The sequence below is a fragment of the Salmo salar genome, chromosome 18 (assembly GCF_965601325.2).
Source record: "Salmo salar chromosome 18, fSalSal1, whole genome shotgun sequence".
Lineage (NCBI taxonomy): Eukaryota > Metazoa > Chordata > Actinopteri > Salmoniformes > Salmonidae > Salmo > Salmo salar.
In genome coordinates, this window is record NC_138308.1 from 93233912 (window position 1) to 93254182 (window position 20271).

Below are 20271 nucleotides of genomic sequence, written 5' to 3' on the forward strand. Positions count from 1 at the left end.
GTGTATCTAACGTGTCCTGCGTTGCATATAATCGATCCGGTGCCTGTTCATTTTCATTGAATCACAGCCTACTTCGACAAACGGGTGTTGATTTAACAAACGCATTTGCGAAAAAAAGTACTGTCGTTGCACCAATGTACCTAACCATAAACATCAATGCCTAACAGGAATATTTAGACTTAGCCACCCGTTAGATAAAATACGGAACGGTTCCGTAGGTCACTGAAAGAAAAAAACTTTGGTTTTCGAGATAATAGTTTCCGGATTCGACCATATTAATGACCTAAGGCTCGTATTTCTGTGTGTTTATTATATTATAATTAAGTCTATGATTTGATAGAGCAGTCTGACTGAGCGGTGGTAGGCAGCAGCAGGCTCGTAAGCATTCATTCAAACAGCCCTTCGCTGTGCTTCAAGCATTGCGCTGTTTATGACTTCAACCTGGGTGGGTATAATTTGTGGAACGTTCCAACAGGAATCTATTCCAAAAACTTCGTAAATAACAAGGTTTCCAAAAAACAACGCATACAAAGTTGTATAGCGGCAGAATAAGATACAGGGTAGGGAGTGGTCTATTTCATTGCGTTTTTCACTCATCACGTTTATTCCGAAAAATGTCTGTCCTCACATGTCTGTTTGCCTATGGACAAACATTAAGAATAAGCTACGTGGTGAGTTGATACCTATTCAGCAGCTAGTTAGCTAGGTTTGTATGCGTTGCTACTTTGTATGCGTTGTTGGTTGGCAACCTTCTACTTTACGTTTTTTGGAACAGATTCCTGTTGGAACATTCCACCCCTTCAAGCCTATCAACTCCCAAGATTAGGCTGGTGTAACCGATGTGAAATGGCTAGCTAGTTAGCCGGGTGCACGCTAATAGCGTTTCAAACGTCACTCGCTCTGAGACTTGGAGTAGTTGTTTCCCTTGCTCTGCATGGGTAACGCTGCTTCGAGGGTGGCTGTTGTCGATGTGTTCCTGGTTTGAGCCCAGGTAGGAGCGAGGAGAGGGACGGAAGCTATACTGTTACACTGGCAATACTAAAGTGCTTATAAGAACATCCAATATTCAAAGGTATATGAAATACAAATCGTATAGAGAGAAATAGTCCTATAATTCCTATAATAACTACAACCTAAAACTTCTTACCTGGGAATATTGAAGACTCATGTTAAAAGGAACCACTAGCTTTCATATGTTCCCATGTTCTGAGCAAGGAACTTAAACGTTAGCTTTCTTACATGGCACATTTTGCACTTTTACTTTCTTCTCCAACACTTTGTTTTGCATTATTTAAACCAAATTGAACATGTTTCATTATTTATTTGAGGCTAAATTGATTTTATTGATGTATTATATTAAGTTAAAACAAGTGTTCATTCAGTATTGTTGTAATTTTCATTATTACAAAAAAAATAATCGGCCGATTAATCGGTATCGGCTTTTTTGGTCATCCAATAATCGGTATCGGCGTTGAAAAATCATAATCGGTCGACCTCTAGTTAAAATGAGTTGTCTTTCATTTCAGTTCATACAATAAGTTATATAATATAATATAAAGTTTTCCCCACATGTAGTTATCTATTTCTATTATCACTACTAGTCTTGGGTGGCAGGTAGCCTTGTGGTTAGAGCATTGGGCCAGTAACCGCAAGGTTGCTGGATCGAATCCCTGAGCTGACAAGGTTATAATCTGTCGTTCTACCCCTGAACAAGGCAGTTAACCCACTGTTCCCCAGGATGCCGTCATTGTACATAAGAATTTGTTCTTAATGTAACTGCACTGTTATCAGACAACCAATAGTTTAATAATCCCAAATGGGGCAGGCAAATAGACAGGTCAAGACCCAGATGCAGACCACGTCGGACAACCAATAGTTTAATAATCCCAAATGGGGCAGGCAAATAGACAGGTCAAGGCAGGCAGGGGTCAATAGTCCAGAGAAGTGGGGCAAAGGTACAGGACGGCAGGCAATGGTCGGTAGGGCAAAGGTACAGGACGGCAGGCAAAGGTCGGTAGGACAAAGGTACACGATGGCAGGCAGACAGGACAGGCAAGGGTCAAAACCAGGAGGGTGAGAAAACAAGAAACTGGGGAAAAGCAGGAGCTGAGACAAAATGCTGGTTGGCTTGAACAAACAAGACCAACTGGCACAGACAGAAAAGACAGGCATAAATACACAGGGGATAATGGGGAAGATGGGTGACACCTGGAGGGTGATGTAGACAATCACAAAGGCAGGTGAAACAGATCAGGGTGTGACAACTGTCCAATTTACAGTAGCTATTACAGTGAAAGAATTATTGTTTGAGGAGAGTGCCCAGTTATGAACTTGAAAATGTATTCATAAACCGATTAGGATGTCTTGATACAGAAGTTTGAACACAAACGCAATGGTTCATTGGATCAGTCTAAACCTTTGCACATACACTGCTGTCATCTAGTGGCCAAAATCTAAATTGCGCCTGGGCTGGAATAATACATTGTGGCCTTGCTTTAACAAAGTTAAACATTTCCACTGTAATGTCCAAAACGTCTTTCAAGCTGTCAGGCATTCCCTTGGCAGCAAGAGCCTCTCGGTGGATGCTGCAGTGAACCCAAGTGGCGTCGGGAGCAACTGCTTGCACGCACGTTACCTCTCCACTATGTCTCCCTGTCATGGCTTTTGCACCATCAGTACAGATACCAACACATCTTGACCACCAAAGTCCATTTGATGTCACAAAGCTGTCCAGTACTTTAAAAATATCCTCTCCTGTTGTCCTGGTTTCCAGTGATTTGCAGAATAGGATGTCTTCCTTAACTGACCCCCCCATAAACATAACAGACATATACCAGGAGCTATGCCAGGCCCGCCACGTCTGTTGACCCATCATCCAGCTGTAACGCATATAATTCACTGGCTTGTATGCGAAGCAGCAATTGTTTCAAAACATCTCCTGCCATGTCACTGATGCGTCGTGAAACAGTGTTGTTTGATGAAGACATTGTCTGTATAGTTTTGTGGGCCTTTTCCCCCAGCATTGTCCCAGCCATATCCGCGGCAGCAGGAAGAATTAAGTCCTCCACAATAGCATGGGGCTTGTCTGTCCTAGCCACTCACCATACAAGACGCTTCTAGCCCCTTCTTATTACATTTACATTTTAGTCATTTAGCAGACGCTCTTATCCAGAGCGACTCACAGTAGTGAATGCACACATTTCATACATTTTTTTTTTCTCCGTACTGGTCCCCCGTGGGAATCGAACCCACAACCCTGGCATTGCAAACACCATGCTCTACCAACTGAGCCAAACGGGACCTTATTAATGGTATCTGTTGCTTTTATACATGTCTTACTACTCGAAAGTCATCTTTATTCTCGCTCAAAAAACTCCTGCAGCTTATTTTTCAAATTGTCATGTTTCATTTCTAAATATCTGCACAAGAGTGAAGGTTTCCGAGTAACGGTTAATGTGATTGGATGTTCATTATTTCACTAGGCTACCTGTAGTTGACATTGTGTTGTTCTTTCACTGAACACTAGATGGTTTAATTTTATTTTTGGCAGTGAAACGACTCTACTCAGGTGAGAAAAAAAACTCGCCCAAATGTATAGCCCCATTGAAAATATAAATTGTACTGTTTGAAAATGTGAAGGGAATAAGGGAATACCCCCTAATCCAATCACTACTCCCCTAGTTACAAAACATCCCCTTATCCAATCACTACTCCCCTAGTTACAAAACATCCCACTAATGCAATCACTACTCCACTAGTTACAAAACATCTCCCTTATCCAATCACTACTCCCCTGGTTACAAAACATCCCCTTATCCAATCACTACTCCCCTAGTTACAAAACATCCCCTTCTACAATCACTACTCCCCTGGTTACAAAATATCCCCCTTATCCAATCACTACTCCCCTAGTTACAAAACATCCCCCTTATCCAATCACTACTCCCCTGGTTACAAAACATTCCCCTTATCCAATCACTACTCCCCTAATTATGTAATGCTCACATTGATTATATAAGGGGGATGTTTTGTACAATTTCTTGAGATCGGATACATCTGGGTGGCTACTTTGAAGAAACTAAAATATTACATATTTTGATTTGTTTAACACTTTTGGTTACTACATGACTCCATATGTGTTATTTCATAGTTTGTTTTCACTATTATTCTATAATGTAGAAAATAGTTAAAATAAAGAAAAACCCTTGAATGAGCAGGTGTATCCAAACTTTTGACTGATACTGTAAATCTATTTACATGTGCGAATACTTGGGAACATATTCCCTAAATACATTTTTAAAATGTCCAACAATGAATAAGAAATAAATACTAATATTCTATATATTATCTTGTTTTAATCAGAAAACTTGGGGCCAAATAAAATCAACCAACAGGCCACCTATTGGGAATCCTACATTACATCTGGACATCTTGTATCCATATCTGACTACGACATTGAATGTTCACAACTCTCCAACCCCATCCCTCAGTTGTTCACCTAAAAAGTGGTGGTTGTCTGAACTGCAGATTGTCCATTTCATACACAAAGAGTAGCAACATTACCTGTCAGGTTCAGACAACAGCCCCATTATATCATTACTGTGACATTGGACTGAGCAGGATCAGGAGGACCAGTTAGAGTTGGTCCACAGGTGTATCTCAATACTCTCTTAGTCCCCTCTCTGTGTCCTCATTTACTTTCTTTGTGGATGTTTTTCACGTGTCAGCAGATTAGTCTTCTGAATTAATATTTTATCACAGACTGAGCAGCCATGTTGTTTCCGATTGAAGCTTTTCCCACAATCACCACAGCTACATGATTTCTCTCTGGTGTGAGTCAGTTTGTGCGTAGTTAAGGTCTGCTTGCGATTGAAGCTTTTCCCGCAGTCACCACAGGTAAATGGTTTCTCTCCTGTGTGAATCAGCATATGTCTCCTTAGGTCCCCCTTCAGAATAAAGCTCTTCCCGCAGTCACCGCAGCTAAATGGTTTCTCTCCTGTGTGTGTCAGTATATGCCTCATTAGAACCCCCTTCTGAATGAATCTTTTTCCACAGTCACCACAGCTAAATGGTGTCTCTCTGGTGTGAGTCAGTTTGTGCGTAGTTAAGGTCTGCTTGCGATTGAAACTTCTCCCACAGTCACCACAGCTAAATGGTTTCTCTCGTGTGTGAGTCAGTATATGTCTCCTTAGGTCCCACTTCTGACTAAAGCTCTTCCCGCAGTCACCACAGCTAAATGATTTCTCTCCTGTGTGAGTCAGTATATGTCTATTTAGTGCCCTGTTCTGAATAAAGCTCTTCCCACAATCACCACAGCTAAATGGTTTCTCTCCTGTGTGAGTCAGTTGATGTTCAGTTAGGTGCCCCTTCCGATTGAAGCTTTTCCCACAGTCACCACAGACAAATGGTTTCTCTCCTGTGTGAGTCAATTTATGTTCAGTTAGGCTCACCTTCCGAATGAAGCTTTTCCCACAGTCACCACAGATAAATGGTTTCTCTCCTGTGCGAGTCAGTTTATGTTCAGTTAGGCTCACCTTCCGATTGAAACTTTTCCCACAGTCATCACAGCTATATGGTTTCTCTCTGCTGTGAGTCAGTTTGTGCGTAGTTAAGGTCTCCTTGCGATTGAAGCTTTTCCCACAGTCACCACAGGTGAATGGCTTCTCTCCTGTGTGAGTCAGTTTATGCCTGGTTAGGAAATCCGTGCGATTGAAGCTTTTCCCACAGTCACCACAGATAAATGGTTTCTCTCCTGTGTGAATCCTCATGTGATTGGACAGATCTCCTTTGAGTTTGAAGGTCTTGCCACAAACAGGGCAGGTGCAGGGTTTCCCACCGTGACAGAGTCGGACATGGGCCTTCAGTTTACAGGTGGAGTTGTAGCGTTGTTTGCAGAAGCAGCATTCACTGGGTCTCTTCTTGGTGAGAGTCACATGTCTCTGCAGGTCAGCTTTCAGAGCAAACGTTTCACCACAGTCACGGCAGTGGTGAGTTCTTCTAGCTGTGGTGCTGGGTTTGGAACAGTGTTTCTCCAATAGTGGACTGGGATCCAATGGTGGGCTGGGATCCAATGGTGGGCTGCTGTCAAGTCCTACTGGGTTGCTGCTTATGGCTGAGGCATTGTTCTGATTATCTGGAGGGTCACAGGGAATGTCCAGACCCCTTATGTGGGTCACAGTGCCAAAAGGTTTAGGATCCACTGGTTCAGATTCACGCTCTCTGTTCTCCACAGTCTGGTTTTGGGGAAGAGTCAAGGACTGAAGTGGGTCCTCCTGATCACATTCACTTTTCACACAGGAAGTAGTGAATATGGAGTCTTTGGTATCAAAGAGCCCTTGAAGCTGCTCTTCCTCCTGACTGGTCCTGACTTCCTCCTGTTCCACTTTAATCTGTGTGGTTTCTGGGTCCTCCTGCCCCAGACTGGGGCTCCACTCCCGCTCACAGTGCTGCTGCTCAGGGGGAACCTCCTCTTCAGAGACAGAGAACTTCAGGGAGTCTGGAGGGAAGGAGAGGAATAGCAGATGTTATTTATATACCACAGAATTAAATACAACACTTGAATCACAAATGTGAATTATAGATCTCAATGATTTTTTAATTGAAAATGTCTTTATTGGCATTGATCCAAAATAGCAACAGTAGCTAAAATAATGTGCAATACAGACAAAAATAGTTTTACTGCTTCCAAACTTGATATTTTAATAAAGCTTGTACACGTCCTAATAATTTGAGAGATTTCTCAGAAAACTAGATGTTTTGATCACCGTATGCTTACTTCTATTATGACCTCACGGCGTTTAAGATGAGCAGAGTCAGGGGTCTACAGGACTGAAGCCGTACTCTGCCTACTGCCATCATCAATATAATATTGAATTACTAGTGTGAACGTAAACGTACTCACAGTCTCTAATGAAATGCATTGGAGTCAGAAAGGCTGTGCTATATAAGCTATTTCAATCATCTTTTCCTGACAGATAACTTTTTAATTATGCCCGGTGAATCTTAGCTATATTATAAACTGTTCTTTAATAATGGATGCATTGGAGATCCCTGTTACCGGAAACAGTTTATTAACTAAGTAGAACCGTAGCTAGCTAGGTATTAGATCTACGTACAAACCTATTCTACATAGTTTTATCTCTGGTGTCCTCCCCAGCAGTCTCCGTAGCAGATCATTCTCTTCCTGGTACTCTACTACAGTTTCCTCAACCGCACCAAGAATCTCCACAGCAGCAGATGCCGTTAAACATCCATTTAACAACACACGAAACGACTGTAGTTTAGACGTTTTCAGTGGACTGAGAGTTGGGTTTTCAGCTAGTATGGCTTCTTGATGTTGGTCCATCTGATCACATTCACTTTTCACACAGGAAGGAGTGAATATGGAGTCTTTGGTATCAACGAGCCCTTGAAGCTGCTCTTCCTGCTGACTGGTCCTGACTTCCTCCTCTTCCTCTTTAATCTGTGTGGTCTCTGGGTCCTCCTGTCCCAGACTGGGACTCCACTCCTGCTGCTCAGGGGGAACCTCCTCTTCAGAGACAGAGAGCTGCAGGGAGTCTGGAGGGAAGGAGAGGAATAGCAGAGGTTTACACTCCCCTATGTATTTATTTAGACAGTGAAACTAACATTTACAAATGTGTCTCTATATTCCAGAATTTGGGATTTGAGATCAAATGTTTATATGAGGTGACAGTACAGAATGTCACCTTTTATTTGAGGGAATTTTCATTATATCTGTTTTACCATTTAGAAATGAAAGAACTTTATGTATCTAGTCCCCCAATGTGAAGAAGTCATAAGCGTTTGGATAAATTAACTTAGTGTATTACAGTAGTCAGAAGTGTAGTATTTGATCCCATATTCCTTGCACACATGAAGCTCATTATTCATGATTTATTCGTGATTATCCATAATCATAGTATCATCCACATGAATGTATAAGTGTTCAGAAACATATTATATTCTTATTTACATTTTTTTTAAATGACTCCAAAAGTACAATATGTTACACTTGAAATGTGTGTAATTTAGCAGACGCTCTTATCTGCAGCAATTACAGGATACATCAGGGTTAAGTGCTTTGCTCAAGTGCACATGGACAGACTTTTAACCTCATGTGGAAATAGTGAAGGGGTCTGAATACTTTCCGAATGCACTGTACATACGTACCTGTTCTACATAGTTGAACCTCTGATGTGATCTCCAGCAGTCTCCGTAGCCGATCATTCTCCTCCTGGTATTTCACTACCGTTTTCTCAACTTCCCCGAAAATCTCCACAGCAGCCGAAGTTAAGCGCTCATTTAAAAACACATGAAACGACTGTTGTTTCGACATTTTAAGTTGACTGGTAGCTAGTTAGCTATTCAGCTGCTAGCTTCTTCCACGAGGAAAGAACGATGTTCACAAGAAAGAAAAGTCCACTCGCAAGCTCACTTCCGCCTGTATCAGCGGGTGGCAAGACAATACCACAGCGCCTCTATGTGGATGGAGAGTTAACTACAAGGTACAGACTATTTTTATTTCATTTAATCAGGCAAGTCAGTTAAGAACTAATTCTTATTTACAGTGACGGCATCCTGGGGAACAGTGGATTAATTGGCTTGTTCAGAATGACAGATTTTTATCTTGTCAGCTCTGGGATTTGATCCAGCAACCTTTTGATTACTGGCCCAACATTCTAACCACGAGGCTACTTGCCACCCAAGACTAGCAGTGATAATAGAAATAGATAACTACATGTGGGGAAAACGTTATAATATATTATATAACTTATTGTATGAACTGAATTGAAAGACAACTCATTGTAACACAGGCAACTCCTGAAAGCTGCAACGGCTTGGGACTTCATTCTATAGCTGGAGGACTCCTGATATCTCCAGGAGTGAGAAGTATCATTTTTTTGTTGTCTTTACTGTTGTGGTATAGTACTGTCTTTTTGCTAACTAGGGCCTGTCTTCCCAGCAGCCTACTTGGTGTGTGAGAGCTGCTGACTGCTCATTATTTGCAGATAGTTGCTGACACATCATCCAGGATCAAGGGGCAGGGAAATGTGTGACTAGTTTTGGTAATCAGTGCCTGTATTGGAGAGGAAGTGGTTTCACCTCTCCAAGGCAATCAGTAATTAGTACAGGAAGGTGTGCTCTCCACCTCTGTGAGGCAATTATCAATTAGTGTTAGTACTTCAGTCTCCCCTGGTTTCTCAGCAGCAGCTGTAAGCAGCAGCGGTCGTGTCAGTGGTGGTTTTGCGGCCTTGTGAATGTTGACCTTTTTAAACGTCTTACTCACATTGGCTGCGGAGAGCGTTATCACACAGTCATCCGGAACAGCTGATGCTCTCATGCATGTTTCAGTGTTACTTGCCTCGAAGAGAGCATAGAAGTCATTTAGCTCGTCAAAGAGGCTCGTGTCAGTGGGCAGCTCTCGGCTGTGCTTCCCTTTGTACTCTGTAATAGTTTGTATGCCGGTGTAGTACGATTCGATCTTAGTCCTGTATTGACGCTTTGCCTGTGATGGTTCCTATGTTGATTTGCTCTCCCTAAATATTTGTCATCTGATGTATTCGATTCAGTCTCTGAATTGTTTAATCTTTTTTTTTTTTTTTTCTGAATTAGCCTAGTGTGCATGTGCGCCCAGCTATATCCTGTCAAGGTTGTTTTCCCCGGTTTTTCCCTGGCTAAACTAGCTGGCTAGCTGAACTATGCTTATTTTCATCCTCATTGCCAAACTGCATAAATACTGCACCCTCAACTTCAAAAATAATTTGCTAGTTATACAATAAGACATTCGCTGTAAAGAAACTTGAAAATTATTTGTTTTGTTGAATAGTCATGACTGGTGCGAGCAATGTCATAAAAGACAACGGTGGCAAAGGATATCATTGCCACTTAGTGTGGGTCCAAGTTCAGTTTTGAGATCCAGGTGTCATTGGTGTAGGGTTACATGGACGTTTCTGACAGGTCTTGGAACTGTTACAACGGGCAGCCTCTCCCTGCTTGGCTCGTTGGGATATGTATTGATTTTGCCGACACAGCCAGATATGTACACAGTCTTATACCCTTAACCTTTTTAAACTGACTCTCATATTTGTTTTTTGAATCAGACTTTATTAATATAATGACTAATCCAGGAATGTCACGAGTTCATTAAAACGATAAAATAGCAACTCTACAGAGCACCAATGGCTACAATGAATGGCTAAATAACTTCCGGACAGGAAAGGTCAGCTGAGAGCTCACCACCACCACCACTCTATTGTTGACAATCACAGATAGAACAATGAGCCAGATGTTTCACCAGATGTATAAACCTGCAGCATCCGGTTGGCGTTTCCACACACCACCAAATATTAGGATGAGATGAAGGCCAGTGAGAGAAGATGGAGCGAGATGGGGTTTTTTGCTGACTTTCTGCTAATTTTCTTGTTGATGAAACATTTGATCTTCCCACTATGATTTTATATATATATATATATATATGAAATGACTGTGGTGACAGATAGTTGAGACAGATATTTCACTGGATGTATAAATGTGAGACATCCGGTTGGCGTTTCCTCTCACTACCATATATGGTAGTGAGAGGAAGCCCAGTGGACGGCAGTGGGAGAAGATTCAGCTAGATGGATTTTGGCCGACATTCTGCTAATTTTCTCATAAAGGAAACATTTGATCTCCATACAGTTTTCTGTTTCCCAAAACTAGAATTTTATAATAAAGACTTCACTACGTTTGGTAGACTTTGACTTACCCAATTGTTTGTAGAGATTACTTTGTTTAGGACGAGTGCAATAGATAGTGGCCGTTTTCCTAATTAACGTTTTGCTTATTCAGTAAGGCACAAATGGTCTTCATCCTCTTCTTGGCGGTAGCTAGCTTGTCCCAAGTAGATATCTAGCTGGCTAGCTAATTCACACAACAACAAAAAACGACTTAGCTTAAATAGCTAGACATCGATTTCTTTGCAAGTTTTCCCACTACTAGTACTCCTTCTGTGAATCACATTTTTTTCCCCTCACGATAAGAAACATGTCATCAATAAAATGCCTTGTTTATTGTAAAAAAAAAAAAAAAAAAGGAGAGGAAAATCCTTGTTCCTGTTTCCAACAGACGTTGAACATTATTGTAATAAATAATGATAATATGCATTTGGAGTAATTATTGCATGGTGAGGCACACGTTTTTGGCTGTGTAATCAGTAGTGTGCTGTATCCATGACTACCCATCGAATCAATCACCAAAGCAATGATCACTGATAGATAAAACATGGTAGCTACCAGTAATTTACATTTACGTCATTTAGCAGACGCTCTTATCCAGAGCGACTTAGAAATTGGTGCCATTCACCTTATGATATCCAGTGGAACAACCACTTTACAATAGTACATCTATATCTTTTTTTGGGGGGGGGTAATGAAACCATCTGTGATGTTAGTTTACCAATGTGCCCATCTGTGGTGTTAGTTTACCAATGTGCCCACTATAGCTGGGTTTAACACAGTGTAACCCCAAATATGGTAGTGAGAGGAAACGGCAAGCGGATGTTTCACATTTATACATCCAGTGAAATATCTCTCTCATCTATCTGTGATGTTAGTTTACCAATGGGCCCATCTGTGATGTTAGTTTACCAATGGGCCCATCTGTGATGTTAGTTTACCAATGGGCCCATCTGTGATGTTAAGTTTACCAATGGGCCCATCTGTGATGTTAGTTTACCAATGGGCCCATCTGTGATGTTAGTTTACCAATGTGCCCATCTGTGATGTTAAGTTTACCAATGGGCCCATCTGTGATGTTAGTTTACCAATGGGCCCATCTGTGATGTTAGTTTACCAATGGGCCCATCTGTGATGTTAGTTTACCAATGGCCCCATCTGTGATGTTAGTTTACCAATGGGCCCATCTGTGATGTTAGTTTACCAATGGGCCCATCTGTGATGTTAGTTTACCAATGGGCCCATCTGTGATGTTAGTTTACCAATGTGCCCATCTGTGATGTTAGTTTACCAATGTGCCCATCTGTGATGTTAGTTTACCAATGGGCCCATCTGTGATGTTAAGTTTACCAATGGGCCCATCTGTGATGTTAGTTTACCAATGTGCCCATCTGTGATGTTAGTTTACCAATGGGCCCATCTGTGATGTTAGTTTACCAATGTGCCCATCTGTGATGTTAAGTTTACCAATGGGCCCATCTGTGATGTTAGTTTACCAATGTGCCCATCTGTGATGTTAGTTTACCAATGTGCCCATCTGTGATGTTAGTTTACCAATGTGCCCATCTGTGATGTTAGTTTACCAATGTGCCCATCTGTGATGTTAAGTTTACCAATGGGCCCATCTGTGATGTTAGTTTACCAATGGGCCCATCTGTGATGTTAGTTTACCAATGGGCCCATCTGTGATGTTAGTTTACCAATGTGCCCATCTGTGATGTTAAGTTTACCAATGGGCCCATCTGTGATGTTAGTTTACCAATGTGCCCATCTGTGATGTTAGTTTACCAATGGGCCCATCTGTGATGTTAGTTTACCAATGGGCCCATCTGTGATGTTAGTTTACCAATGGGCCCATCTGTGATGTTAGTTTACCAATGTGCCCATCTGTGATGTTAGTTTACCAATGTGCCCATCTGTGATGTTAGTTTACCAATGGGCCCATCTGTGATGTTAAGTTTACCAATGGGCCCATCTGTGATGTTAGTTTACCAATGTGCCCATCTGTGATGTTAGTTTACCAATGGGCCCATCTGTGATGTTAGTTTACCAATGTGCCCATCTGTGATGTTAAGTTTACCAATGGGCCCATCTGTGATGTTAGTTTACCAATGTGCCCATCTGTGATGTTAGTTTACCAATGGGCCCATCTGTGATGTTAGTTTACCAATGGGCCCATCTGTGATGTTAGTTTACCAATGGGCCCATCTGTGATGTTAGTTTACCAATGTGCCCATCTGTGATATTAGTTTACCAATGTGACCCGTAACATATCTCATGCAAATCATAACAGTGAAAATGAACAGTGAGAACTAAAAGAAATCCACAGACAACCTAAACCTAACGTCAAACACTTTAGGTTTATTTCAAACACACGGTAATGGGGTGTGGGAAAAAGGGTCTGAGCTGGACCCAAGGAAAGAAATAATAAATATCCAAAAACCCCTAAGCTAGTCTAGCCTGCTTTAAGAACAGCTAGCTAACTAACCAATAAAATACAGTGGGTGGTCTGCCCAGTTCTAACTAGGGTACTTAGACAACGTTTTCCTACGAGTAATGTATGCGCAAGGGCGACTTGGCTTGGTATCCCCTTTTCCCACCAACAAACAGTCATACACCACAGCAATACATACACACAAGATAACGGACAAAGTGAAATGTAGGCGCAAAAACAAAAGAGAGATAGCTCCAGAGACAACTGATTGGGTTTCTTTTAAACCAAGGGAAAAGGGATGTGATTGGGTAAGAGAAAAGGAGCAGGTGTGTCTTCAGATTGGCGACTGATGACTGCCACCTGTGACTCGGGCAGAAGGAGAGAAAACAAATACACACAGGATACCTGTATCCGTAACACATCTCCTCAACAGGAAAATGGAACAAAAAAGAAAGACACACACCATGTGTAGCACTAGAGCGGAGCTTCAAAAGACCAATCAGGTTTAAGAGGGCAGCAACTGAAAATGTTTCATAGGACAAAGTGTGGGTCTTTATCTAATGTTTCAAAGGACAGGATAACGTGTGGGTCTTTATTGTAATGTTTCATAGGACAGGATAAAGTGTGGGTCTTTATTCTGATGTTTCATAGGACAGGATAGAGTGTGGGTCTTTATTGTAATGTTTCATAGGACAGGATAAAGTGTGGGTCTTTATTCTGATGTTTCATAGGACAGGATAAAGTGTGGGTCTTTATTGCAATGTTTCATAGGACAGGATAAAGTGTGGGTCTTTATTCTGATGTTTCATAGGACAGGACAAAGTGTGGGTCTTTATTGCAATGTTTCATAGGACAGGATAAAGTGTGGATCTTTATTGTGATGTTTCATAGGATAAAGTGTGGGTCTTTATTCTGATGTTTCATAGGACAGGATAAAGTGTGGGTCTCTATTGTGATGTTTCATAGGATAAAGTGTGGGTCTATATTGTGATGTTTCATAGGACAGGATAAAGTGTGGGTCTTTATTGTGATGTTTCATAGGACAGGATTGAGTGTGGGTCTTTATTGTAATGTTTCATAGGACAGGATAAAGTGTGGGTCTTTATTGTAATGTTTCATAGGACAGGATAGAGTGTGGGTCTTTATTGTAATGTTTCATAGGACAGGATAAAGTGTGGGTCTTTATTGTGATGTTTCATAGGACAGGATAAAGTGTGGGTCTTTATTGTAATGTTTCATAGGACAGGATAAAGTGTGGGTCTTTATTGTAATGTTTCATAGGACAGGATAGAGTGTGGGTCTTTATTGTAATGTTTCATAGGACAGGATAAAGTGTGGGTCTTTATTCTGATGTTTCATAGGACAGGATAAAGTGTGGGTCTATATTGTGATGTTTCATAGGATAAAGTGTGGGTCTATATTGTGATGTTTCATAGGACAGGATAAAGTCTGGGTCTTTATTGTAATGTTTCATAGGACAGGATAAAGTCTGAGTCTTTATTGTAATGTTTCATAGGACAGGATAAAGTGTGGGTCTTTATTCTGATGTTTCATAGGACAGGATAAAGTGTGGGTCTTTATTGTAATGTCTCATAGGACAGGATAAAGTGTGGGTCTTTATTCTATGTTCTCCGTTATTTGGGGTGTTGCTAACCAGGCAATGGTTGTTAAGGTGGTGTCTCACAGAGAGGAGTGTCAGTTTTGATTGAAGAGAAGGAGAGTGACGTAGACCCCAGAAGTCTGCAGACTACAGGGATGAGTCCATATACACTACTAACTATAGCAGGACACGATCAATAAGAATGTAAGGTCCTCATTTGGGTACTGGTCACAGGAGTAGCAAGAAAGGCTGCTTTTCTTATGACTTCTGTGGAGTCTACGTCACACTCCTCTTACACATACAGAGATAAAAAACAACATGGCTGCTGTTTAAATTAACTGTAGAGTACTATTAAAAAACAATCAGGGTGAATAACAGGGATAGAGGACAATCGTTTATGGTTATCTACAAACTACAATATACTACCACAGATGTTATAGCAACCACTATACTACTAAATTAACTATAAAACAGGAGACATAGCCCAACATCCAGCTGAATTCAATAAAATGTGAGATTAATCCTTACACACTAATTACTCAGGAGGAAGATGTGGCTGAGAAACATCAAGCGTAGGGACATCAGTCTGCAGAAGGGGTTACGCTGTGTGCGAGGAGCATTTTATTCTGATCATTGACCATCTTTGTCAATGAAAATACATTTCAGTCATGATACTTTTCTGGTAAAAATGTCTTTCAACAGGGTTCACGGAAGACATTGTCCTCCGAGGGAGTAACTACCAGAATAAATTGCATGAATCCACCCCCTCAAATCTGCAACAGATGCACGGCGTGGTAGAAAAAGACAACCACAAAGTTCGTAGCGATTAAAGATGCATCGTTATTGTTTTATATCAACAGGTTTAAAGTCTTGAATTGGCTATTTTTTGAAGGAGAAGCCAGGGAAGCAGATGTAGGAGTTTTAGGTGAGAAAGACAGAACAAGAGAGTGAAGGAGAGGAGTACTTTAAAGAGTGCTCCTCTCCTTCCTTCTAGACCCAGCTCCAGCAGAGGAAGCAGCAGATGCTGAATTTAGTTCAAGGGGTCTGCAGGAGGTGGTCTGTCAGGTGACAGAGGTGGCAGGAGGCTTCGTCATGAGCATACAGGAGGAGGCTCAGGTGACAGGAGGCTTCCTCACAAGCATACAGGAGGAGGCTCAGGTGACAGGAGGCTTCCTCACAAGCATACAGGAGGAGGCTCAGGTGACAAAGGAAGCAGCATGTAGCACAGGTGTCATGCAGGAGGAGGCCAGCATCCAATTGAAAGAGGTATAATAATAATAATAATAATAATAATAATCCACCCACAGTGATTAATTGCACACACATTGAAACAAATATATCACAAAATTAATCTCATAAAGATGTTACTTTAATAAGAGAATACAGCTCCTGGAAAAGATGCTGTCAAAATCACAAAAAACAACAGGCAAATGCAAAGTAGGCATGACGCAAGACTAAAAGCCACCAAAACCAAGTACGTTGTCATCTTATAGATTGGAATATCAAAAATGGAGGACATAATTGACAAAAAACCTTAGCAGTCTTTGGGCAAAAACTGGCATTGTGTAAGGACTAAAAGTTCTTACTTAGATCTAGTGCCTTTGATTGCATCCTGAAAGGCCATGTCGAGCATGCCTAGCCCCTCATAGAAAAAAATAAATGGTGAAGATAAAGAACCAAAAACCATAGCACAGTGAAAACTGAAGTATTTCACCGGCTAGTCCTTTTCTTTTGGTGCCTAGACACCCTGTCTCACTATCCTGGTGAAGAGAACAAAAACAATCCAGGTGAATGGAGTGTGGCCCGGAATGGATGACGGCGCCCGTCTTCCATTCCCTTTATCCCAGGGATCAACTAATTGTTTTTCTTGAGAGGATGGTTGGGGGGGGGGGCCGGAACATAATTACAAATAATTTGTAGACTGTAAATTGACTTGGAAGAAGCCCAAACAAATATAATTTTTAAATAAAATAATCATTCAAACCTTGCTTACATTTGTTGTATACGATCAGGTGTCTCTATTATTCATGAGAATACATGAATAGATTCTTAAATAAAAGTCACTTGAAGCTGATTTCCTGGTGTTTTTTCAGTCTTTTATGTACAACAATAAAAAATATATTTTAAATTGCCTCAAAACTTTGGAGCCCAAATAAAACCACCCATGTGCCAAATTCCGCCCGGTAGTTGGAGGAACGGCCTTGTCCTCACTGTCACTTAGAAAGGAATTCCGATGTCCGCCTGGTCATGGTTCTGTTCAAAACAAAACTCTAATTTTGGATACAACACTTGGTTGTAGTAGCTCTTTTGAGGTGTAACGATGCAGTACTGTAGAGTACATTAACGCTGTTCGTCCATGTTAATCCATGTTCTAGCTGTTTCTAGCTTTACGAGTAAACAAAAACGTGCTGTTCTCTCAGATGTGCGGTCCTGAATGATTAGTTAGCTAAACTAGCTAGTTACTCTGCTATTTTTCTGACAGGTGCAGAATCCGATTAATTGCGCTACAGTAACGTTAGCTAGCCGATAAATATATATATCTATATATCAACCTAGCCAACGTTACTATTTCTCTTCTTGCCCGTGTGAAATTTTAACATGTAATAAGAGAAGAGTAACGGGTTGGTCATTAATAACCTCACAGCTAGTTTATTGCATATAGCCCAGCTAAGTTAACGTTTTGATTTAGCTAACTTTAACTGTTAGCTAACTTTACCGTTACTGTTCCTCAGCATGTTTTAACGGAAAACAGTTAACGCCCACTACAACACGTTTAAATATCTAATTTATATAACGTGTATAAACATTTAAAATATATATTTGTAACTTACTTTTCGATCTTGGTGGCGTTATAAAAGTGTCAACAACGAATAGTTTATTTAACGTTAGTGAAGTGTTTTCTCCACATCTCCAGTCCAACGTCTGCGTCTCATTTTGAACTGAATTTGAATATGATGACGATGTATTTTATTGACGTCACTAAGCCATCTAGATGACTGACATCTGATAGACCAATAAACGCGACCCATCTCGACACTTGATCCCACCTACTCGGCTCACTTGCCTTCCCATTGGAAACGACAGGATGTGATCTATCTTAGTAGAACATCTTTGCTGTGGTATAGCTTTACAACAGTGGACCGTTACTAGTTACCACAGCCATAACGATGTCTATTTCTACAATTTCTAACCACACAGTTAAACTTATGCCTAACATTTAAATTAGGACCAAAAAGCACATTGGAGGGAGTTTTCTTAGGTTTTTACGATATAGCCAATTTTGACTTTGTGGCTGTGGTAACTAGTGACAACCATTGTCTCCAATCTTACTTCTGTGTTCTAGTCAAGGAATCTTTGAAAAATCCTTTATTCTAGTGGGTTGCGTGCCCTGAACCGCACAACAGCGCCACCAGCTGGATGGAGGTTTTCTGTGCAAGGCAGCCTACAGACCAGTAGCAAAGGGAAACGAAAACTACATAGACAAACAGTGAAGGATGATCTTGGAGAATCAATTCATCCTCAGGAGTCAACTGTTTATCATTATTCCATACAATATTAAACCAATATGATGAATGAGCAACATTAGGTTAAAATGAAATGTAAAAAAAACTATTGGCAAATTCAAGATGTTTTCTGGAAAGTATATCTATTTTTATTATGTATCAATATATTTATATAAATCAGGGGTTTTACTACACGGTCCAGACCATTAATAATGGAATAGATAACTACACGAGGGGAAACAGTTACAGCAAGTAATAGGGGGATCTAGGAGAATAATTTCTGGCGTGAACTGAATTCATTTTTTGTCATTTTTAATTTATTTAACCTTTATTTAACTTGGCAAGTCAGTTAAGAACAAATTCTTATTTACAATGACGGCCAAAACCAGATGACGCTGGGCCAATTGTGCGCAACCCTATGGGACTCCCAATCACGGCCGGTTGTGATACAGCCTGGATTCAAATCAGGGTGTCTGTAGTGACACCTCAAGCACCGAGATGCAGTGCCTTAGACCGCTGCGCCACTCGGGAGCCCAATAAAGGAAAATACATTGTAACACAGGTGACTCCTGATAACGCGACGGCTTGGGACTGATGTGACAGCGTGCACTAAGCTAGAAAATGCGGTTATCAGGAGATTTTACTTTTTTTTTATTGAATTGGGACTAGAAAACACTGTAGTTCACTTAAAAGAGAGTTTGCACTTATCAGAAGTTGACTGTAAATCATTACTTCCCAAAATATTAAACACTATCATGAATGAGCAGCATTAGATGAAAATGGATGAGAAATAGTCTTGGACAGATGGACGGAGCTATTTTCTGGAAAGTATACGTTTAATGTATAAATAACACCATTCTCTCATCACCCTGAGATAAATTCCAAAACAGATGACCAGATAATCCTGTTTCTAATGATGTGAAAACATCAAGAGACTTTGAACAGGGAACCTGTGAGTTTCCTACAATACTTTCCTCCAACAGGTGGTAGGTAGTCTGGTGGTTAAGAGAGGCAAGACCGTAGTCTAGTGGTTAAGAGAGGCAAGATCGTAGTCTAGTGGTTAAGAGAGGCAAGATCGTAGTCTGGTGGTTAAGAGAGGCAAGACCGTAGTCTGGTGGTTAAGAGAGGCAAGACCGTAGTCTAGTGGTTATCTTCTATGGGCTACGTGGGTTACCTGTGGGCTACCTGTGGGACACATAATTCACCTTTTTCAAACATACACTTCTCCTTGATGTAACCACATTGTCCGATTTCAAAAAGGCTTTACAGCGAAAGCAAAACATTAGATTATGTTAGGAGAGTACATAGACAAAAATAATCACAGCCATTTTCCAAGCAAGGACATGTGTCAATAAAACCCAAAACACAGCTAAATGAAGCACTAACCTTTGACGATCTTCATCAGATGACACTCCTAGGTTATTATGTTACACAATATATGTATGTTTTGTTCGATAAAGTTCATATTTATATCCAAAAACAGCATTTTACATTGGCGCGTGATGTTCAGAAAATGTATTCCCACCAAAACTTCCCGTGAATGTGCACATCAATTTACAAAAATACTCATCATAAACGTTGACAAAATATATAACAATTATTTAAAGAATTATAGATAGACTACTCCTGGATGTAACCGCTTTGTCAGATTTTAAAATAGCTTTATGGAGAAAGCACATTTTTCAATATTCTGAGTACATAGCTCAGCCATCACAGAGAGCTATACAGACACCCGCCAAGTTCGGGGCAACCTAAACTCAGATTTAGTATTAGAAATATTCTCTTACCTTCGCTGATCTTCGTCAGAATGCACTCCCAGGACTGCTACTTCCACAAGAAATTTTGTTTTTATTGAAATAATACATATTTATGTCCAAATACCTCCGTTTTGTTTGTGCGTTCAGAGCACTATCCAAAAGGCATAACGCGCGAGCGCAGTACCAGAGACGAAAAGTCAAAATGTTCCATTACCGTACTTAGAAGCATGTCAAACGCTGTTTAAAATGAATCTTTATGGTA

General features: G+C 40.7%; 1 protein-coding gene across 1 annotated transcript; it reads right to left on the minus strand.

The window, feature by feature from the left end:
- Positions 1-1850: 1850 nt before the first annotated feature.
- On the minus strand, positions 1851-8551 carry LOC145850195 (uncharacterized). Its single transcript, XM_014156727.3, has 3 exons — positions 8170-8551; positions 7120-7557; positions 1851-6496 (listed from the first exon to the last, which is right to left on the minus strand). The coding sequence occupies exons 1-3, from the start codon at positions 8333-8335 to the stop codon at positions 4695-4697; spliced, it is 2406 nt and encodes an 801-aa protein (XP_014012202.3). The 5' UTR covers positions 8336-8551; the 3' UTR covers positions 1851-4694.
- Between the last annotated feature and the right edge of the window lie 11720 nt (positions 8552-20271).

What these genes read in the sequence shown, in the direction of transcription:
- LOC145850195 (XM_014156727.3), bottom strand. Translation starts at nt 8,335, where the DNA reads ATGTCGAAACAACAGTCGTTTCATGTGTTTTTAAATGAGCGCTTAACT. An exon ending in GGTTCAACTATGTAGAACAG is followed by an intron (nt 7,558 to 8,169) that starts GTACGTATGTAC and finishes CCTTCCCTCCAG; the next exon opens with ACTCCCTGCAGCTCTCTGTC. An exon ending in GATAAAACTATGTAGAATAG is followed by an intron (nt 6,497 to 7,119) that starts GTTTGTACGTAG and finishes CCTTCCCTCCAG; the next exon opens with ACTCCCTGAAGTTCTCTGTC.